This window comes from Apus apus, chromosome 16 (assembly GCF_020740795.1).
Source record: "Apus apus isolate bApuApu2 chromosome 16, bApuApu2.pri.cur, whole genome shotgun sequence".
NCBI classification, from domain to species: Eukaryota; Metazoa; Chordata; class Aves; order Apodiformes; family Apodidae; genus Apus; species Apus apus.
This window is the reverse complement of record NC_067297.1, coordinates 9,430,835-9,454,309: the sequence shown is the minus strand read 5'-3', so window position 1 is coordinate 9,454,309 and position 23,475 is coordinate 9,430,835. Positions and strand designations below refer to the sequence as shown.

At 36.3% G+C, this 23,475-nt stretch overlaps 2 protein-coding genes across 10 annotated transcripts in view; both read right to left on the bottom strand.

Annotated features, from left to right (window-relative positions):
- Nucleotides 1-4,009, bottom strand: part of RIMBP2 (RIMS binding protein 2) — a 134,715-nt gene extending 130,706 nt beyond the window's left edge. For all 4 annotated transcript variants that reach the window (XM_051633808.1, XM_051633810.1, XM_051633811.1 and 1 more), the window contains exon 1: nt 3,922-4,009. In XM_051633808.1, the coding sequence (XP_051489768.1) occupies nt 3,922-3,924 (3 nt within the window). In that variant the 5' untranslated portion in view covers nt 3,925-4,009. The remainder of the gene's footprint in view (nt 1-3,921) is intronic.
- Nucleotides 4,010-4,585: 576 nt separating this feature from the next.
- Nucleotides 4,586-23,395, bottom strand: STX2 (syntaxin 2). 6 transcript variants are annotated; one of them, XM_051634076.1, is made up of 11 exons: nt 23,268-23,395; nt 17,006-17,077; nt 16,722-16,821; nt 15,208-15,282; nt 14,197-14,270; nt 13,891-13,999; nt 12,279-12,352; nt 12,038-12,175; nt 10,653-10,763; nt 9,178-9,305; nt 4,586-7,906 (listed from the first exon to the last, which is right to left on the bottom strand). In XM_051634076.1, the coding sequence occupies exons 1-10, from the start codon at nt 23,295-23,297 to the stop codon at nt 9,222-9,224; spliced, it is 867 nt and encodes a 288-aa protein (XP_051490036.1). In that variant the 5' UTR covers nt 23,298-23,395; the 3' UTR covers nt 4,586-7,906; nt 9,178-9,221. The 6 variants fall into 6 exon arrangements, 4 of the variants coding, with proteins under 4 accessions (XP_051490036.1, XP_051490039.1, XP_051490037.1 ...); XM_051634079.1 differs by having other exon boundaries at nt 9,257-9,305; XR_007891039.1 differs by lacking the exon at nt 9,178-9,305 and adding an exon at nt 9,674-9,747 and having other exon boundaries at nt 7,824-7,906.
- Between the last annotated feature and the right edge of the window lie 80 nt (nt 23,396-23,475).

The window sequence follows — 23,475 nt, the reverse complement described above, 5'->3', positions numbered from 1 at the left end:
CCATAACAGCTCTTAATAGGCTCAGCTTTATTTCACCCATAATTTATTTTGTTCCACATCACACTGAAGAAGCCTGGACCTAAAAGCCTCCTACTCCAACCAAAGTGAGCAAGTGATTCTCATGTGAGAAATGACACCCAGGATGAGGTCCCATATTTCTGCATTACAGACATCTGTGACATTATTCTAAACAAAACTGTGCAAAGTAAATATAGAGGAAATTGTACAGCAATACCCTAAATTATTGAAAGGCTAGCTATGCAGAACAAACATAATTAAAGGGTCTCATTATCTTCTAAATAATTATTGTAAATAATACTTTAGATAATTACTTCATTAGTTTTCCAAACACTGGCTTTTATTCTCCTCTGAGATTCTACTCTACTCTGAATAAATTGCCAAAAGGGAAAATCAAAAGCAGACTAAGCATATGAGCTGGAAATGTAATGTGTACTTGTATGAACTGATTTAAACCCAGGATGCTTTGAAAGGGTTTTTCACAAGTTTTCAGAAAGTTAAAAGCAGCACTTTTTAATTTATTTTTTAAATTCAGATTCCTTTCTGATGCAGCTGATTCAGTTGCTAGCAGCTAGATTTATCCATTTCAAGATGGCTGACAGCAGTGGGGATGGAACCAAGATTAGTCTGTACCATGGATAACTGTCTTTCCTTACTATATCTACATTTTGGCATTTTCCTTCTCCACAAATACCGTGTGGTAGATTTCCAATAATAGAAGAAACTATCCATCTAAAAGCACCAGCCCAAACAAAAGGAAAGCAGAAGACCAAGAGAAGAAATGGGCAGAACGTGCAATTAGATGCTTCAGTATCTAAGTCGGCATTTGGAAAAGTATCTTGTTTTGAACAGCATTCTGTGAGTACTGCCAGTAATTAAAGCAATGACATGAAAAAGGAGCAAATATTTTCCTGGTCAGGTCCCCAAGTCAATATGTAGCACTGCAAGGCTGATGCTTCCAAGCCCAGGGTATTTTACAAGGCCTTCGCCAGAAGTCCATTAAAGAAATTAAACAGCAAGAGGAAAACGGGAACTCAGCAAGAAGCAATCATCCAATCCAACGAAGCATTCTACTATGCGACGCACTTTTTCTGCCATGTCAGCATTTACAAGCAGTTTCCAGAGGGGGACGAATTCCGGCCTGATCACAAGCTCCGGCCGGATCCCTGGCACCACCAGCGCAGGCTGGTAACGCCGGCAGCTTTTCCTGCCAGTTCCAGTTCCCTTCCCCTCCCGCCCCGTTACGCGCTCTGCTTCCCAGTCAGAGATCCCGGTGCTCACGTTGTGCAACACAACAATATTGTCTCCAGAGGCTGTTATACCATCTCCTAATTGTAACAGTTTTACACTGAGTCGAGATCTACAGCAACAACTAACTAAATTTCTAAGCTAGTCAGACTACTGCTCTACTAAAGACACATGTAACAAACCAATTCCGAATTCAAATGGTTTTGAATTTTAACTGACCTGGGTGCAAACTGATCCGTTCTTTTAAACACATGCGACCCAATTCATTTCCATGCCAATGGGAGGCATTAGCCCATTATAAAACAGGCTAAACAGAAATAACCTTATCCAGTAAATATGGATTTGCAGCCCACACCTTTATAGATGAGTTCATTTGGTAATTTTTTTGCAGATGTGACCTAAGGAGTTCACATTAGTGAACTTAATTTAAAAAACAGCAACAAACAAATCAATGCTGACTGACACTCCCTTCACTGATTAATATGTTTCTTGCTGTTCTCTCCCACGTATTCTTCAGTGACTTTTCATTCAGAATTTAAAAAGAACACAAAACAACAAGCAAAAAAACCCAAACCAAACCAAACAAACTAACAGCAAACAATCCAAACCCTTCTCCAAAGGATTAACATTTTTTGTTTGTGAGGTTTTTGCCCCGTTTTTTTGGGGGGGGGGTTGGTTTGTTTTTTGTTTTTTGTTTTTTTTAAATAAAATTACTATAGTAGCAAGGTCATGTCTTGCTTTGGATGTCAAATGTCCTAAATATTTGTTGCACATGTGGAAGACAGGGTTTTCTCCTTAGGTTTAAAATCTTCTCCCTCAAAACCTCCAGCTCTTCTCACCAACACAGATCTGAAAGATCTGTCAACTGACCATTCCCACACAAGCTGCAGCAGGAATGTTTCAGTGCTGTACCTGTGCCCCTGCCTCTAACACTTCAGGAGGAAATGTATTTTGAAAAACAAGATGCACAGTAGGCATCACCTCAAGCAGGCCTGCTGAAGGACTCAAGACAGTTTCAAGAGTAACATTCTCCAAACTGCTACCCTACTCATCCGAAGTTTAACCTTCAACAAAGCTCAGAGAAGTCAGAGCAAGGAGGCAACAGACCTGCTGCTTTTTTCAAGCTTCTAGTTGATTTTGCAGAGAGCATAGTGTACCTTAATTGCTCACCCTAAATAGATTCCAGATATCAGATCTGGACTTGAGTCCAGACTGCTATCTGTGCTTAGATCAGAAAGTCACTGGCCTGAAAGAATAAAAATGGAGTTAGCTGCATTTTCTAAAAGTTCTAAATGAAAATGGTTTTGTCTGCCTCATCATCAGCATTCAAAGGATTTGCTTTCCACTCTCCCAGTACAAAACCTAGCAATACATTAAGAACAAAACAAGATTTAGTCCTAGCACCTTTAATGACCAGGAGCCTGCTGCTTTGGAACAGTGACAGAACTCAAGTCAATCTGCCAAGTCAATTGATATTCTAGTCACCAGCATTTACTTTGTAGCCAAGTTCCTGAACATGTGTGAAGAGTACTACTAGAAAACCTTACTGAAAACCTCTGCCAAGATAAATACTGATAAAGATTATTAAAGCAATTGCATAAAATTGTTTAGAAAACGAACTATGAAGTGAAATAGAATTCTTCCAGATCACTGAATGAGTAACAGTAGTTTCATCATGATGATCAATGGATGATTAACCCACAGACTAAGAGATACATTTCTACTATATGAAGTCATGATAGAGAAAGTTTGTGTTTTAAAAATAAATTAATGCTTAGATTTAAAAATATTAATGAAAATCAAATGTGTCATTCTGTGATGTAGAACAATAGAAGAATCTGGTGATCTCACTAGTGACATTACTTTGAGCAGGAGGTTGCACTAGATGACCTACAGTGATTGCTTCCAATCCAACTGGTTCTCAGATTTAGATATATATCTATATCTATCTATATGTTCACCATAGGCTTGTATTACAATTCAGGAAAGGAGAAAGCTTGAAAAAGAAGCCAAAGAGTTCTTTACAACAAGCTGTCAATTTTATACACGTTAATCCCTTAACGCCTTCTCATCTACAAGACACCACACACCTCATTTCAGAAATTAACAGACATACCCAATGTCAAAAATGTAACTGCAGACTCAAAATAAAAACCTTCTAACTAGAACAAGTTAACAGTTCTGTGCAACACTACCAAATAACTTTGTCAAGTATGTATTGAAGTTGCCTCTCAATATTCTGTAAGATTACATAAAAGGCGTATCAAGGGAGCCATTACATAAACAGCACCTCTCGAGTCTGCATTAATTCTGACATTCTCAAAAACAAGTTGCATTCTGTGTTACTTGAATGTTGTTAAGCTCAGTTTACTTTCAATTGGCAGTATCTAGCATAGGCTGACCAGTCTCATCTTTCCAAAGTATGGATACAGGAAATACACTTTTGTATGCAAAATAATCCACGTTTTCTTCCCAACCCACAGTCTGCTATTTATTGTTAGCTTTTTGTATCGTAGCTCAGCTATTTTTAAGAACTATTTGCTCTTGAACATCAATATCCTTCTTTCCCTTCTTTGCAGTAAAACGGATTAAAATGCAGCCAATAAAAGCAATCATTCTTTACAACATATATACAATTATTCTGTAATTACTTACCATTTCTATATATTTCCCTTCACGAAACCTTTATTCCAGAAGTACTTTTGTTCTTCAGAGCCTAGTCACAAGTGCTTATGGAATGCTCTTTTTATTCCAAAATGCTCACTTTTAAGTGCTTTAGTACTGGCAGAAGGACTTCTGCACATTTGACAGAGGTAGCTCAGAGGCTGCAAAGGGCACTAAATAACTGAGCAGCCAATTACTGTACATGACAGGAAAGACTGAGCAGATTCACAGGTGCAAAGGCTGCCCCACTGCCTGCAGTGTGGGGAAGAATGCCATGGTTATTTTCAGAAGTGGCATACGAGCCACATGAACACATCACATCAAATTTAACATTGGGTAACATAAGTCTTTAAACCCCAATCACACCTCAAAAAACCCCCACAAAACTAACCCCCACCCACATCCAAACTGTTATCTCAAAACTACATCAAGCATAACTGTCTGAAAGGATGTTTAAAAAAAAAAAAAGGAATTTTTAGACAGAAAAATATCCTTCCTCATAGGCAGAAGTTTCCTCATTCCCCTTTGTCTTCTAAGTTTTATTTATTTGGCTTGTGCTCATTAAAGCTTCCATAGTGCTATGCTAAAAAGAACCTGCATTGAAATGCCCATGTTACACATTACAGAGCAAAAAAAACAAAACAAAACAACAAAAAGCAGAAAAAATATTTAATTGCTGAAAAAGCTTTAGTTCGTTCTATTGAATTCATTAATATTCAGATTTGGTGGTGGTTTTTTTCCACCACTGTGAGAAACAGCAGAGATACCCTCACAATCCCGAGCATTTTGGTGGTACAGATTTTTGTAAGAACAGCCACTTAACATTTCCCCTATGCTGAGATTTTACCTTCTTGGTTTGCCTTATTAATTGCTAATGTAAAAAACATCCCCAGTTTTATCCAATTTTCCCAATGACAAAGAAATATCAAATTAAGCATAACTGCTCAGCTATCTTACAGTTAGTCATAAGTTGGCCAATTCCCAACTTCTAAGTGCTTTGTTATTAGCTCTGCATGTACATCCTCATCAGCTTTAGAGCCTTACAAAAAGTAATGACCATTCATTTCTGTACAAAGATAGCACTGAGTCATATCAAAGCAAACAAGACTTCAGCCATTCTTTCCTCAAAGTTCTCCAAAAAAGCTCACACACAAAAACATAACCAACCTTACACAACATTATAGTGACACTTGTATTGCATTTGCTAGAGTGCTGACCATGGGAAAGACTGGTGTCAGCAGGCTGCTTGCTCCTGTTCACTGCTGCTGGAGCCCAGTGTGCAGAGCTGCAGATCCCTGGCTGCAGCTGGGAGCAGCCAGGGTACCACAGGGGGGCAGGTACCATGGGGGGCAGGTACAGCATCACCACTTGGGTGACGCTGCTCAGCGCTGCACTGGCAAGAAACTGAGGGTGGCAATCCAAGCTGAAACATCAGTACAGGGGGAATTATTCCAGTTACCACCCATACATCAGAACCCTGAACCTGTTCCAGAATTTGCAGTTCTGGGCTAGGCAGGTAATAGGAAGGCATGTTAATTCTGCACTGTGAAAGATGCACTTCTATGAGCAATTTTTGAGAGGACGTGAACAGCTTTATTTGAATAAATAATACCCATATTTAAAAAATTTAATATTAAAGCAAAATTCCATGCACATAGTTTACAATTAATAAATTCCACTAATATCTCCATAGTTATTTCTACACTTACTTTAATCATCTCTTCACCTTTTTTTGGTGAAAAATTTCAGGAAATACACTCTTAAGCCTTTACTCTTAAGATGCAGATATTGACTGTTTGACATGTCCTTGCAAAAACAAACCAGCCTTCCTCAAACACTTACTGGAAATATTCACAAAGGTCACAATAGCATAATGAATATAAAAATAGCCACAAGATACTTGCTTAGATAAATTTATTAGTGCATAGGTTAGAGATTTACTCCCCTCCAATGTTAACAGAACAAACAGGTTCATGTCAAAAACAAATCACGTTTTGTTTTTAAAAACAAATTCACTGAGGCAGCTATACAGCAACAAGTAAAAAGTATGGAGTGGCCTACTCAAATTTCTGGTCTTGATGGGCAAATTATTGCATTATAAATAAAAAAATTCCACACGATGGGATTTTGGGGGTAATTTTAAGTAACCAGCTGTTAACCAGCAGAACTGATTTCCTCCCCCAATCCAATTTGTGTATCTGTATAAATAATATTTACTGATAAAAATCTAGAAAGCTACAAAACAAAAATATACCTTACTTAGAACAAGAACTAAGGCAACCAGTCTTTCCTTACTTTGCATGTAAACTTCCTCACAAACATCAGTGAGTGTTCTGGACTTAGAGGTAAAGAAATTTGTTCATTAATGAAGCCAAAACGTTTCAAGTGACTTCTATATGGCTGACTTTCAAAAAGACCAATATCATCTTTTCTTTTTTAAACTTGTTTGACATCTGAATAGCTCCAGCACATTCACAGCATATTTGGACAGCAAAGCAGGAATATTCATACATACAATATAAATTGTAAACTTTGCTGAATTTCATTAAGTCAACAGAGTGAATTGCAGTTTACTGAGCAACTTTGATCTCAGACACTTGAACAAAACCTAAGTATTCTAACATTTTAGGACCAAGTTACTGCAGTTAACATTATAGTTGAATATTTGGAAACATTGACAAGTGTAGTTTTAGACTACGTTGAAGAAGGCACAAATTATCCTCTCCCCCAGTTCTCTTACTGTGTAAATATATCTACATTATCTACATGGATATCCTTGAACAATGAGAAGTCAAAAATTCAAGTTACAAATATTTTACACACAAAATACAAAAATAACCTGTAACATTAAATGCAGTTATTTGGTTACATTTGAAGTCTTTCAAGCTTTCAAGTCCTGCAAGCTAGCATTACAACAAGTATGTATACACTAAAACACCTCATATATGTTATATAACATAATTTAATAACAAATCAGTGTCTTAGTTTGTATTAGTTTCAGTCTTGTCTGCAGGAGTTTATCCCTATGTGCTATATTCATACATCAACATTAGCAAGCTTCTGAATAAGAAATCTTGACTTGGCTTTATAAAATGTGACTTTTTGTCATGTTCATATAAACAATAAGGCTAAACTGATCCATTGGTAATTATTTGTAAAATTATCTGCTTAAGTTCAAATTTGGTATGCTTCATTACTGCATTCTTTTATCACAAATGTTGCAGCTAACTTTTTATTATAAAGTCAAGGAAATATTTAAAGCCATCAACCTTAATCACAGGGAAGGAAAAAAACCTGGAAAGTGTAAAAAAAAACATGGTTTGTTTTTTTTCCTTCTCAAGTGTGATGCAACAGGCAGACAGTTAAGTAGTCTTTTCAGAATAAAATATTTTAGCACTTGTTGGAGGAAAAAAAGTATAAAGCGTAGATAGGTTAAGGTGATTAAATAAGTAATACGTTTAAAGACAAGCTACATTTCATTAAAATGTTCACAGGAGTGATAAAAAAAGCAGCACTGGCAAGGCACTAAAACTTGGGATTAGAATATATTAGCAATAGGGAAAATTAGCCTAACAGTCAAAACTCCATCTCTCAAACTCCCTATTTAAACTATAACACTGAGATATTAAAAAAATCCTGTTACTTTAGTTCAAAATAATTAAGAGCAGGTTTCAGTCTTAAAAATGCATAGTATATGACAAAAATTCATACATTTCCTAATACATTCTGATCTTCATTTACGAGTAAACATTAAGAGTGATTTTCTTTTCATTTTTAACCATTAGTGCCAGGTCATCATCATGAAACAGTGTAAGGTGTCATTTATTAAAAAAAGTTTGGTTTTACTGAAGATGTATTTCGGAGTTTCTGAAGGTTCACCACTCTCGGAATGTGCTTGCTATGATAGTGTTGTTGCTAGGATAATTCCAAGTATCAGAAGCAATACAGTTACACAAATAATTATGAACATCAGTTTCTGCAAAAAAGACAGAAAAGTTGAGATTGAAACACCTTGTCACATACACACCTGATTACACACATGCATAGCCACAGAAAATCAGTACTTACACCTAATCTGAGTGTTTCAATTTTCTTTCTAAACAATACTTACTGCTATGATTTTTTTAATTGTTAGTCTTCCTTTTCCAACATATATGTAACCACTGCTACAAGACAAAGCTGTGTAACATTTCTGTATTTTGCTTCAGAGTAATTGTTATTACTCATGCCTGACTTCTGTAAGTATCGTTAGGTATAGAAACAGATGCAACAGTGAACATTTACTTATCATGATCAAGTCTAAGTACAGTGACATTGCTTACTGCCACCCTCCTTGGATAAATATTTGCAGCCTGCTCAAACCTTTACAATTGCACTTAGTGGAATTCAATAAAATGCCAGTAAAAACACTGCGTAGGTACCAGCTCAGAAAAGCTGTAAGGAGGGGGAAAAAAAACAAGAGATGGGTTCTACGTCAATGCATCAAAGTCTAATGTTAGGTCAGACTATAAGCAGTGACACAGTAAATCCTGTTATCTGCCCATAAACCAAAGCTAAGAAAATGTAGCATCAAAACTAAAAACTTCTATATTAAAAGAGTGTTAGTACAGAACTGCATTCCTGATTAGTTGTCTGAAATCACACTCCATGCACAGCACTTCAAAGTACTTTGAAGATACCACATACAAAAAACTCAGCTTCTATTGGACTCAGAAGAGTTAAATGCTATTTTCTACTTAGGCTGGTTAGATATTACCTGGGCAAAACATGTTAGGTTAGTGCATTAAAAAATCTGAAGACTGAAAGAGTTCTCAAATTCATGTCCTAAAGTTCCAGTAGAAATCTTTGCAGACTTCCTTTTACAAATAGTTATTTCCTACTGTGTTTCATTTAGTCTAGTACTAACAAACAGCTCCATAAGAAATTTTAGGATGCTCTGCATGGTACAGAAGCCAGCTTCTCAGCTGTGGAGATCTATGTCAAAGGACTGAGACAATAACTGGGTTTTTTGGTCTCATTTCCTTCTGTGATCGTGAGCCTTATGTAGTGACTGCATTCAGTAAATGTAACAGCTTGCCACTAGATGTCAGCTTTCAATATTCACATGCACAGCATTTGCCCAGTATGCAGAGGTAAGATCCTCCACTGCTCCTCAGGCCAATCCCCCATACTAGCGGTACAGATATTAAAGATTATTAGAACACCACAAGCTACTAAACAGGCAAAATTAGTTGATTAGTTACTTACTGCCACACTGGCAGGAAGTCATGCATGCTGAAGTTATCCAAGCATCACCGAATACCAACAGACAAGCCAATAATTAGGCCAATTATGGCAATCAACACAACTGACACAGTGATTATTATCCACATTTTCTGTCAAAAAACAAGGTATTATTATTATTTTAATACAAAGCACATTAAGATTTGAATTTATTTTCAATTTCTAAAATCTCAGTATTTAGATCCAAGCTCATTCTTATTAAAGCCTGCATTATTCTTAAATTGAGATACATTTATCTTTATATTCTTGCATGCATAAGAATATACATTTTAAACAGTGTTTACAGGTAAACTAGTGTGATTAATACCTATAGAGTTATCAAAGATGAGAAAACCACCATTTACAAATACATTAAGTGGGCTCTTTCAACACTTCTTAAATATTTTTAATGTAGCAGACACGTTATCTTTATGTAGATATCTATCTATATAAATATATTATTCCCTCAAATTCAACTCACCATGAAAAGCCTCACAAAATTGCACAGCATCTCAAAAGGGGAAATTATAATGTCAGAGGAACACTTCATTCACTCTGCAATCATACAGTTACAAAATATAAATTACTTAGTAGTTTAATTTCAGAATACATTATTTGGCTTTCTGATGGGAAGAAAGGTACTGAAATACAACACAAGTATCCACGCCAATGGAAAATGCCTGAATGTTACTTTGAACTCAATTCCTCCACAAAACTGAGTGTCGTGGTTTAATGTCACACCCTTTTCAGAGGGAAGATCTCCCAGTGCAGTACTTTTACAGGAGTGCAAAAACAGTTAATCTGTAAAAAGAATAATTACAGATGGAATTCTGAAAAAAGCCTGCTTCACCAAAAGCAGTGATTTTATTTTTCTTGCTAACACGATGATTTTATAGCTATAAATCCAGGTAAATTTACCAGTGATAAAGATCCAAAAACCTTTAAGCCTATTTAGAATCTGAATAATTTAAGATATCACAGATACTTGGTAAGAAGAACCTGTGAATTTAACTATTAGCATAATATATTAATACTCCTTTTGGCATTTTAACACTCTGCAATGACACTTCAAGTGGAAAATTGTGAACGTAGCCTTAGCTGTGCATTAATCGCTTATCTGGTTTTGTGTAGTTCTGTTCTCTAGTGGTAACAGTAATAGTAATAATTTAAATATTAACTACAACATCAAGTCACATTGGAAGTGTTCTGATTTATTCCAGACTATGGGGTTTTTTTGTTTCTAAAATCCTTTGATAAATCTTCCTCTGTTATATACTGATTTATAACAATGTTTTCTAAGATAATTTTAAATATTGCAACTATAAAAATGTAACATGCCTATATTCATTCTACTTTGAAGATGACTGAAAACGACAACAAAAAACAACTGAAATTGAAGGTCATTTCATACTGTGCTAAGTTAATATAGTGACTAGCACAAATACAGAAACATAGCCTACCCTTCGTGCTTTACTTTGATATTGAACTGCCTTTTTTGTCTCTTCTTTTGCATGTTCCACATAATCTGATGCATTCATCACATTCTTTTCTATGTTGTTGATCATTTCACCCTTAAAATTAAGTTTTGAAGAAAAAAAATTATTAGTGAAATCTGCAGATCCTTGTTTAACAAAACTAAGAGAAGAAAGGCCACAGAACATCAACAACTAAGCAAGTGAATAACGTATGTGTTAGTGACTGACAATTTTTCTGCTTTGATGTGTGAAGGAAAAAGGGAATGAGAAGCAAGGACTCAGAAGTTCTAAACAAAACAGGAACATTCATGGGCAGGACAGGCATATTTCTGCCTTTGCAGGAACAAAAACTTACCTTTGAATGTGAGGTATGTTTTAATAGCCAAAACTAAAACTGACAAACTAAGGAGATCAGAAATCACTAACCTGTCTGGAGGTGGGAAAGGATATTGACTAGCTTGACACAAGGTTCAACAGTTATCTAAGAAAACACACACATCTAACAGCAACTTCAGAAGTTCCTCAGAAATCAGGGTTTAGAATGTCAGTATATAACAAATCCAAGTTAATTACGATGAATGACATTTGGTAATGAAATGGTGGATTGGTGAAAAATTACATTAAGTCTATTACCTGTGTTTCTGTCCATCAGAAGAAATAATCAGCAGCAGTAAACAGCAAAGCATTAAAGAATGATGCACAAGTAACTTTTTTAACATTTCTAATTCAAAAGAAAACTGCTAGCAATTTGCCTTGGCTACATATTCAATATCAAAACATCATAGACTTCTAGAACAAAACCCAATTTTAAAAAAACTCATTTTCAGCGTAGGTTTTCTCCTGAACATTTCTCTTTCCACTTTCCTGCATAAGTCAAAGAATTTCAACAGCAGTTAAAAATATTTTTGTTAGATAATTGATATGTAAAAACTACAACAGAATGAATTTACATACATGTCAAGACAATGTTTATGAACACAACAGATTATCTGTTTGACTTTTTAATCCCTTTAAATTCGTGTTAGTTATAACAGTAATCATAGCTGTGTATTATGTGCAAGTTGCATATATCCTTGCTAATGCACATTTCCATCTAGCACAGCAGTCCTTCACCATGTCTGTGAGAATCCTAAATTGTCAAGGCACTAGCCAACATTCCAGGAGTGAGTTGTTCTTACTTAAACATACACAAAATGTTCAAGCATATTGCCATGTAAGCATACTGAAGAAAATTCTAATTCTAATCACATTCAAAAGACACTGCAAGTCTGTATTACCTGAATATAAGCAACTGTTTCTGCATATTTCAAAGAGGAAGACTGGGGTTAAAAATTCCACATAAATAGATATGTTTGAACTGGTTCATTTACCTGAGTCTCAACAAACATTGCCATGTCCATAAACATCTCATGCAGTTCCCGTATGCTGGATTCCAGTTTCATAATATCCTTGTGACGTGACTCAATTTCATTCAGAGCTTGCCTAGTTATTTGAGAGTCTGATATAATCTTCAGGAAAACAAAAGATAGGGACATAAATAAGGATGTGCTGACACACTTCTACACAGCAGAAGCAACAGAAGGGAGACAGAAGTGGACCAGAAATACCTACATCAGAAGTGAAAATTGAAGGATTACCAGTCTCTAACATTTCTTCCAGTTCCTCATCAGTGGTGGTCTTTCCAGCTAGGACAAAAACAACAGTACTTCACATAACTTCACTTACTCATTACCAAACTTAACATTTTTACCATACCAGAAGGATGACAATTAAAAGAAAAATCTTGTATTGAGAACTTTTCAGGATAAAACAATGCAGTGTTTGCCATTACAAAGTGCCATCTTACACAGGAAAAAAATCAGAAAATATCAAGTAATAGTAAGAAAATAAAAGCAGGCTCAAAGCTAACATAAATAACTGGTGGGTGAGGTGGTGTTTTGTTTTTTTTCTGTTTTGGTTTGTTTTTTCTTTTTGGTTGGTTGTTTTTTGTTGTTTTGTTTTTTGTTTGTTTGGGTTGGGTTGGTTTTTTAGGTCAAATTGAAGAGTTCAATCATAAACATTTGCAATGCACACAGGAACCTTGTTAGGCAGTGTGTTCTTCTGAAGAAGAACTTAAGATAGAGAATATATATAGTATTCAATATTTGTCTATTCAGTCATGTCACATCGGCACCTAATTTACTCACTCCACCACTGGGCAAGCAATAAAATCTTTTTGTTTTACCGTCACAGGATTAACATTCATATTGTACATAGAGAAGATAATACTCAGAGTACCTTCACTTCTACTTTTCATAATACATCTAACAATTGATGTAGCTTATTATTGCATGTTTAAACTGAGTCCTATTGATCACACTAGTACGACAAATATACAAGCCGCATGACCTGCTTTAAAATTTTTAATGCTGAGGAAAAGCTAAAGGTTCTAACTGGGTCATTAACAACATTGAACTTAGAAGAACAGAGGTATTAGGGTTCCTCCCCTCAAACTTATAGGTAAAGAAGAATTTAACTTGTCTGATAAACTTTACAAATTTGAGAAGTACATGAAAAACAAAGTACTCTTAGAATTTGACAACTTTTCTGTTTGCATTTCCTATTTCAGCAATGTATATATTTGCTCTTACAGGAGATAATTTTAGGTACAAAATCTTAGATTTTTTTTTAGACACCTTCTGAGGTAGATGCTGTAGTTCAGCATAGAGTTAGTTGCCTTTCTGAATACTCCTTGTAATCATCAATGATAAAAGAAGTCAAATGTGATCAGCCAACAAACTAGAACACATCTAAAGGCAGCACTGATTTTATGTCAGCAGAATTTTTTACATATTCTTATTCACAAAATCAGCATAGCATTAAAAGATGTTGTCTGTTCAGCATGCTAATTTTGGAATGGCTCTTAATATCACTTGCTATCTTTAGAACACAGCTTTTCTTAATGTTTCAATTGAAGCTGCAACATTGGAAATAAATGAAACAAAGGAAAGATCTTTTCTTTACTAATTTTCAACAAATTATCTAGTGAATTTTATCTACTTTCTTTCCAGCTGTTCTGAAGTGTAGTATCAAAGAGTAAATGCCATATGATAAAACTGTTTCTTTCCCTCCAACACTTCAAGATGTCCAAGATGTATGATGCTTTGAACCATTTTTAATAAGAAAGAAGGGAGGTACTAACAACACAATTTATCCTTTTAAGAAGTGTATTCAGGTCACTTACTTATCTCTAATTGTCTCTGTATCCGACCTTTGCTGCGCTCTCGGAACAGGGTTTGGGTCTCGTTGTATTCCGTCATGACCTCCACAAACTTGTGAGCTAGCACAGAGTGCTGTTTGTTGAGGATTTAAACATGTGGAACAAAAACGTTTATTTTTTTTTGATACAGCAAATAATACTGCACAACAATTGAAAGAGGTATCTACATTCCAACAAAACAGAACATGAAGTTCAAAACTATTTCAAAAAAGTGAAACTTCTCTGATTTACTAGAATCCTTCAATTTTCTTTAAACTTAAGTGATCATACCTGTGTTTTCCTTATCCTGAGGTCCACTGATGTTCGATTAACATTTTCACCCTGATCAAAACTTTGTTCAATAGCTACAAAAAAACCAAGAATATTATGAGACAACATTCAGCACAATTATTTAAAAGTGTAGCTCAGTTACTCTGTAAATACTATTATTACTTTACTCATGTGCAAGTTCCCCACAGACATGTTTAACATCTCGGGGGAAGGAGACGAATGGCAGTGATATATCTATACAGATTTAAAATAATTTCACTAATTGGTACAGAACTTAAAACACTAATACTTCAGCACTCTTAATAGAGTCAGACTACTGTCTATTACTCTGAAAAAATTTCAAAAGGTATAACAAAATGGGCTGCTCTTACAGTTTATACACACCATACTCTAGTGTTTACGGACGGAAAAATGCATGTAGCAATTGTCATAAAATAACATTAAAACACTATATGTTCTAAAACCTATGCTAAACAACTAACACATACTCACTGGGGAAAGCCACAGCAAAATTAACTGGTCTGAATATAAAACACAATAGGTGTTCTAGAGCCACTCCCTGTGTAGACATTTATGCCATGGAGACTGTCTTTTTGTAGTTAATCTTCTTCCAAAACATCATGACCAAAACCAAGCACTTCAGTTGCAGAATACATTTCTACACAGAGGAATCAATTTGCATTATAATGTTTTTATTACTTCCAAAAGCAAGTAAGCTCTTTGTCCTGCTCCACAAACTAGGCTCTGCTGAGACCTAGTATTTATCAGTAGTGAAGTTTGCCAAGGAGGAATAAAGTACAGGATGATACTGTTACTGACAGAGGCTGTACAGCAGCTGCCAGGGAGGCAGTTCTCCCTGGTTTTTTTTAGATAGTTGTACAACATAATTTTTGCATAAATAATGCAGCTTTTAAAGTTTAGAAGTTCAGCTGCAACACACTAAATTTGTAACACTGCTACGATCCTGAATCATTACAAGCAAGAGTAGTTTTATTTCTCCTCACAACTCACCCTTTAACCTGGCTCGGATTTTATTAGCAATCTTCTTTATTTCCTCATTTAATTCTTCAAGTTCTTCCTTTGTTCCTTTAAAAAAAGATTATTTTTTTTAGAACTGTTGATAACTCAGAACAGTAAGCCAGCAACCCTCTAGAAATCCATATTGCAATAACATTATTGTGTTCACTACAAACACCCAGAAAAAAAGTCTACTATACTTCCTAAGTATTTTAAATACAACTTATAACAGCACACTATCAGATTCCTGCTTCTTATGACAGGTCCTTACACTTGGGAAATATTGACAAATCACCATCCAGGAAATAAGATATTCCATGTTTTTGCTTAAAGTAACACTTCTGGAGTAATATTCATTTGCTGGTCAAAATGAAAGTTCACTGAAGTCTACCAAGTAAAAATACAGAATTATCTCACTTCTAGTTCTGTTGCTTATCACAGACTGCTTGTACAATTATTAACATAACTGTACCATGCACTGCCTATATTTTTTGAAGAACACTGTACAAAATTCATTAAGAACTTGCTAGAGCTCGTAATTGGGTTTGCTGAAGACATTGGACTCCGAAGAGCAAAGATCACTTACTAGCAATGTTATGTTCCCACATATTGATGCATTAATGAGCATAATTTTTAGCACAAACACAAGCTGATATATGAGCTGATATAACAGGTTTTAAACATTCACATGAACCCCTATTAAACCTGAGATTTATTGACTGTATATGATTAAGACAAAAAGCAGTCTGCAAAATATTTTGTAAGAATACAAACATATGCCCATCCATGAACAAAGAAAATAATGGGAAAATAAAACTAACATCCGAAGTTCAGTTTTCATCAACAAGAAGATAATGTTAAGCTAACATTGCAACATTCCACAAAAATATCTCAGTATCTTTTCTTCCCTTTCCTTCAAACCCTGCCCACAAACCCACGCTTGCCTTGACTAAGTAATGTTGAGAACTAAGAAGGTTCCATGTTTCTGATTAAGTTCCCTAGAGTTCTCTGCCAGAAAGCACATCCTCACTTTCAGTTTTGGGGTTACAGCCTCTAACAACTGTATGGAACTCTTACTCCAGGATGGAACCCTTACTGAAGCAGGGGCTGTAGAGTTAAGTGTTAGACAGGGTCTTGCCCCTGTTGAAGAGTGAAGAGAAGATGATGGCTCTACTGCCTGACCTTCAGTTGAAAACTTCAACATTTTCGCAAATTAGAAGAAATGCAAGTAGCCTCTAAATTTCTGAAGACACAACCAATTTCAAGATATTGTATTAATCCAGGTTCTGGTCTAGCAAATGTTTGAATGATGCAACAAATATTCTGAAAATATATTTATTCAAGCAAGTTTTTTTAAAATATAAAAATAAGCAAAAATATTAAATTGTAAATTTTTAAATATTTAAATAAATTGTGATACATTTAGACAGCTAAAACAACAAAAAAATAATATTATTTCAGAACATCTAACCACACATCTGAAATCTAAAAAAAAAAGTGATACTCACTTCCTTCAGGATTTGGTGCTGACAGGATAATGCTGTGCTGTTTCTTTACTTCTTCCACATTTTGTGCTATTTTTGCTATATTATTTCTAAGTTCCTCAACCTAGAGGAAGAGAAAGATCGCCATGAAAAACCTAGAATAACTCCAGGCAAAGATTATTATTTTTTTAAAGTATCATTACTAAGCATATTGGGGCACGTGTAGATGAGCTGTTAAACCTAACTATGAAAGTAAAAGGCACAGAAATAAAACTGTCTTTAGTGCATGGTAAAAACTCTAAGTTTACCTGTTGGAAAAAGTCATCCATAAAATGGTCTTTTTCAACAATAACTGTCTCCCCATCTTCATTTCCTTTGTACTGTAAAAGACAACAACACAAATCTATGACACAAAACTCAAGATACCATTCTGAAACAACTACAATTTCTTCCACATTGCTACTGCATATACATTTTTGCCAATAGTTTGAAAACTAAAAAAAAAGTCAAAATAAGCAGAAAGGTCAAAGAAAGTCACTCAACTGCCACAAAGTTGCAAATGCTAAGGCACCTACTTCTCTGTAAACACCTTCAGGACAGAATCAGTCTGTAGGTTATGTTAAGAGTTTTCATTACCTTTCAAAAATTATTAAAATACAACTTTGCATAGAAATGTTCTCTCACAACATAAGGATACTTCCAGGGGGAGTCCCATGTGAACTTAAAATAATAGTTGGTTTACTAAGACAGTAAATCAACCCTTCTCAAAGGAACACTTAAGGGGGTGCTGACTTGTGATGCAATAAGCTGAACATCTAATAAAAGCTAGAACAAAAAGTTATCAATATATGCTTACTAGCTTTGCCCTTGGGTGTTTTCAAGGCTGCCATTCCACACCAATTTAGAAATAATTATGTTACACCAAACCATACACGCATTACTTAAATGATAAAACCTTAGAATAGCAGCCAAGGAGGCAGAAGCTCAAGTTGACAGGCTCCCACAGATCTCCAGAGCACACAGCCCAACACGTTCCCTGACCCTTGAGCTAGCCCAGAAGAATATATGGATCTTGACAACAAACAAGTTTAAAATTTTATCAAGGGAAAAGAAAGAATTAAAATGCATCATATAAAGGCAAAGGATTCCAGCTGCCATGTTCTCTACTTCCCTCTGTAAAGCACAAAACTGTTTGAACTGCACTGAATCAAAATTAGAACACAATAATATTCTACCATAGAGTTAATGGGTTATGTGTTGGGAAAAGCAAACTACAAGATAGGTATCATTAAGGAATTTCCATTTCAAGGACTCCTTTTTCCTTACAAGTCCCTCTGTCTTTGATCTTCTAAGACTTACTTTCTGCTCCTAAACCCTCATCCTATTACCCAATAAGCCCTTTGCTTCTGATTCTATTAAATTAATTAAATTAGGTAATGTGTATAATTTGCATGACAATTCTGCAATTTAATCCAAACACTGCTATTGCCTAATAAAAAATAATCAATTATGATCTATGCATCAAAATCTAAGACTGCCCCAAATCTTCAAGGAATGTTACTAGTTATTCTTTGTGATAGTTCCTTCCCTGCAAATTCAGGGAGCACACAAAGGCCTATGACAATATTTTTGTAAGGAATAATCTGGGTTTTAAGGGAACCATAATGCCTCAACTCAAATAAAGGAATGTAGGCGTTATTGCTCTCCTGGACCACTCTTCAATTACTCGTAACACTGTGTGTCCTTAAACACTTTCTGTAGTTACTCCTTTCAGGAAGATAATTGCTAGAACTCAATATTAAAGAATCCATCCTTAGGGACTATAATCAATTAACAGCTTTGCTTAATACAAATAAGCAAGGAAGTCTGTGCCCAAAAAAAGTTACCAAGCTTTTACCCACACTAGGAACTGCAGTGGTACAAAGCTACCAGTTAGAAGTTAATATTTAAGATGGAGCTAGACTTTAAAGACATTAAATTTCAATTAATCAACTATGCAAAATAACACCTTCTAACATTTACTGAGTATCAAACAATCTTTTAAATTGCTTATAACCACCACCTGTATTTATTTAATCGAACTAAAAATTATTAAAACAGTATCAGCTAAGAGCATGTCAGCTTTTAGTTTGCTCAGATCTTAGTAAAACATTAAACACCTGAGTGAATCTTAAATGAAAGACAAAAATCTTACGCAGAAGTCCTGTTTGTGGATGCCAGCCTGGAAGGAAGCAACCATGATTACCCACCCTGCAGTCAGTTCCACATTCATTTCACTTTCACATTTGGCTGCAACACCAATGGCAGATCAATTCGGTGTCTACAATTTCTTGAAGGATTTATGGGCAGCCTACCTTGAACATCAGCACTTGAAAGACATCTGATGACTTGTCAAACTCTATTAACTACATTCTTAAATCACCACATACATAAAATACAGTTCATTTCCTAACTCTCTTCAACTTAAATTACACACCTGCTTTTAACAAGAATCCAACTCAACCTCATTTTTACCATCAAGTTTAGCAGAAACATGTATTACTTCTCCTAAACCTTACCTCCTCAGCATAAGAAGTACCACAAAAAAACCCAACCCTGATATAAAGTTTTACGTCAATGCCAAGAGCAATCTAATTAATATTTTTTGCAGTTCATATCTTGACCTTGGGACTGAAAGTCTGGGTCATGCAACTCCATAAACATTCACAGAGTTATAAAACATAACAAGTTCCCACAAAGTTGGTGTATATGACAAAACTCAGCGACTTAAACAGTATCAGCTCCAAGTAGGAGCTATCACGATGGTTTATGAAGCTTCTAACATTTTGCATATCTTACAGAATTGCAGAAATGCGGTTATCCTGAGATGTCTTACCAAATTGGTCACTGAACTTTAAAACTAAAAACAGCTTTTGAACTAAAAACATGACTATTACTCGCTCTTGATATTCCAAATCAAGGTTACGTTTTTCTTAGTCCAGACCACATTTACTCCTCTGGCAGGCTGCAAGGAGAAGAACAAGAGTAACTGACCACTATCAACCCAATGAATCAGACCTGAACAGTGGGTTATAGAATGTTAAGAGGTTCTCCTTAAAGCATCAGTGTTTCAAAAAAATTATTGTATATCAGAGTAGCCAAGGAGGGCTTACAGAGAGCCAAGGAGATCTATGAGGTAGCTTTGGTAGGTCAATCATTAACATGTGTTTAGTAGAACTACTGTACAACCAGAAACACATCATATGGTAACCATCTACAAGATGGTAATTTCTACAAGAAATTACTTTATGCTGATCTGACATGGAAAACATACATCTCATCTTCAGAAAATTCCAAGTTTGAACAAAGACTAATGTAAGAAGTTAAACATGAGGGGAAGAAAAAAAAAACAAACACAAAAACCCTCAGTAATGTTTTTTTCCTCCTTCTGAAAAGGTTCCTTTTGTATACCACACAGTTCTACAAATTTTACTTTTTGTGACTTCCTGGTTCTTCACTCATTCCTTAACAGTTTTGAAGGCACTACTAGAATGCCCAAAAATAGTTTACAAAAAAAAAATCAGTGCAGTTCTGTTCATGTTTCAGGTTATTTTTTTTTTTAATAAAGTACAATCAAATCTAAACACATTTGACAAAGGTTATACCTAAGATATCCTCAGTAATACTCCAGTAATGAAATATAAAAAGCATGTATTTAAAACAAACGATTCACCAACGAAGAAAAATAATTTTCAATAGATAGCTCTGCATCCGTTTCAGCATGTAACAAGATGGTAGTTTTTGAGCCACACAAACAATGCACCTCAAACTTCAGATCAAAACATCACGCTTCAGCAAAGAAGGCTCACACCTTACAGATTTAGTAACAGTGAGAAAAAAAGCTTTAATCGGTTTTAAGAGACATTTAAAAAGATACCAGTTTATGATATCTGACACTGGCTGAATGCTCTGAACTGAGTGAACACATATCCTAAGTGATTTTAAGATGCATTGTAACCATGAAAAGCAAACCATTGCAAGCTGAGAGAATACTTCATACCATCATTGCTATGTACTTGCCCTGTTTGGTGTTGTTTCTTTTTCCCTAAATACCTACAATGAACCACTTATTTGCATTCAAAATAACTAAAACCACTCTGGGATTTGATCAATTGTCCATTTAATTGTATTGAAGGACAAGTCAAACAGCTGAAAGGAGTTAATTTTGGCCTGCTTAGTGTAATTTAGAAATGACATTAAAATAATGCCCTAGAAGGAGACAAATACAATTATGCTTGCTGTCTTCTGAAAAACATGTATTTCACAAGACTTTTCTAGCCAGAAAATAAGAGGAAGCAACATTAGCTGAAGGCTAAATAATCTACATGTCCTCAACCATTTATTTCTCCAGTAAGTATTTTTAGCACTGTTTAACTGCCTAAACATGGTGTATTAAAAAGTGCATCAAAAAGCTATTATAATTTCATGTTAATGGGCCACAAACATTGATAAGTAACATTTTTCCCTCTTCTTTATAAAGATAACAGTTCAGCATAGACTAGATCTCTTCAACTACTTGTGTACCAAGTCTTTGTGGGAAACAGGGAGGATGGAAGTTACTCGTAGGGTACAAACAAAATAATACACAATGACATTCTTTTATTAAGGGAAGGAGGCAAGGCACAGTTATTCCTCAAGATTTTGCAGGCCTGTTTAAAAAACACAGTGTATATCATCTGCTCTTCAATTAATGATTTAGTCAAATAAAACACAATAGAACTACACTAATCAAATTGAAACAGCTTGGAAAATAGGCAAACACGTTTATATATTATTGCTTCAGATTATTTATTCATTTTCAAAGCAATCTTATCTATGTGTGATCAAAGATCACTGTTCAAAACATTTATATTAGGTAAAGGAACATGTTCTCTTTTGTATTTCAAATAAAGATGGAAGGTGTAAGTTCCTTCTTCCATGAGTTCCCTGGAGCTCTTTAAAACTTCATGTCACCTACACACTTCTAAGTCCTAAAATAAAGATGGGTTCTTCAGTAACTTCTACCTTCATTTGGTGTTTAAGTATTCTCTTCTAGTTAGAAGGCAACTTCAATTTTAAGTCTAAGCTATTTGTTAATTATACAGGCAGTGAAAATTTTGTTGCTGAGCATATTAAGCACTTCAGCAATACTGACCATTGCATTTAAAGCAGTATTGCTGCAATAATGTTTCAGTTAAAGAAGCAGCTTGCTGCACTACAGTATTGTTTTCAGATGCCAAATACTGACTCAAAAAAATCCCTATGTTTACATGCTTTAAAAACTGTTAACAATATCCAAGGCAAGGATTAAGGTTTGGACTTTTTTTTTATATAAGAAAACCCCGTAACAACAGACCACTTCTGCTTCTCCTCAGTCAGGACCAAGTCTGCATCTTTAGAATGATAAATCAAAAAACAAATTCAGATCACCATCATCACCACTGCTGCTTCCACTTTCTGAGAAAAGTGCATCATCACTGCAATTTGGTACATCTTCTTATAACCTGGACATGTTTAGAAATACAAGAGGGAAGAAATATACTGGAAAGAAACAACACCTTTTTTGGAATTATTCTGAAACATCATTCCTGGTAAAGATACTACAATCTAACACGTGAAAACTTTTCAGTTGCCATTTCATCCTTTTGGAGAGGACGACAACACCACTGGTAATTCCACTGCTTAAAGATGAAGTTTCCAAAACGTATTTTGTGAACCAGAAGATATGAACTTAATTTTAAGATAAACAAGACCCAAACCTACATGCTGCTCAGCGCAAGCCAACAACATAATCACGGAGTCCTAGAACTGTAACAGCAACTTCTCTGTGATTTCAATTTATTTTCAGGAAGAAAACGATGTCCGATATCCTTTTATTTTAACCGAGCTATGTCCTGTTGGAGCCAGACATTATGGTACCTCCCTCCAACTCTCCCTTCTTTTTTAAGAGACCGCTTTCAAAGCACAAATAAGGGAAAGGAAAAGATCGTATAAACATAACCAGCTACCATGTCGTAAACACGCGGAAAACAAAATCAGCAGACAGCTTTACTGACGCGTTACTGCTTAAACAGTTCCCAAGCAGACAAACCTACCCCACCACACCACGGACAGCTGGAAAATAAAGTTATTATGCAGTCGATGTGCCATTCAAAACGTTAGCGTTTTCAACGCGCTAGAGGTCAGGAGGAAGCGAGGAAGGTGAGCTATAAAAACCGAGAAGCTTGCACTTGGCTGCCAGCTCCCCAGGCTCCGCCGCGCCTCCCGGGAGGAAGCCGACCCCTCCCCGGGCAGGGAGCTGAAGGCGCGGGCGGCAGCCGGAGGCCTCCCAGCCCCCAGGGACGCGGCCGAGGCGTCGGCTCCGCGGAGCCCGCAGCGAAACAGCCACCTCCCCGCCGCTCACCGTTACCTCCGGCGGCGGTAACGGCCCGCACAGCCCGCGGCCCCCGCACCTCGCCGCCTCCGTCCCCTCCCTCCCGCCTCGCTCCTCTCAGCCCGCCGCCTCCCTGCCCCGGCAGCCACCCCGCGCTCGCCCCGCACACCAGCCCTCACCTCTGCCAGGTCCGCCAGCCGGTCCTTCATCCCCGCGGCGGCTCGGTGCCTCCCCGAAGCTCCCGGGGCTGCTCCCCGCCGGCTGACCAGGGCCGGCCGCTCCCGCCGGGGCCGCCTCCCCCCGCTCGCTCGTCTCCTCCCTCCCTCCCCGCCGGGCCGCGCGCTGCGAACGGGCCGCGTCACCTCCCCGCTCTCCTTCCGCGCTGCG

Bases quoted from the DNA above. Each gene is read 5' to 3' on its own strand.
- STX2 (XM_051634079.1), bottom strand. From the start codon at position 23,297: ATGAAGGACCGGCTGGCGGACCTGGCAGAG. The intron at 14,271-15,207 runs GTGAGTTGTGAG...GTTTTTTTGTAG, and splicing joins AATCCGAGCCAGGTTAAAGG to CTATTGAACAAAGTTTTGAT. The intron at 12,176-12,278 runs GTAGGTATTTCT...GTTTTCCTGAAG, and splicing joins CTTCAATTTTCACTTCTGAT to ATTATATCAGACTCTCAAAT.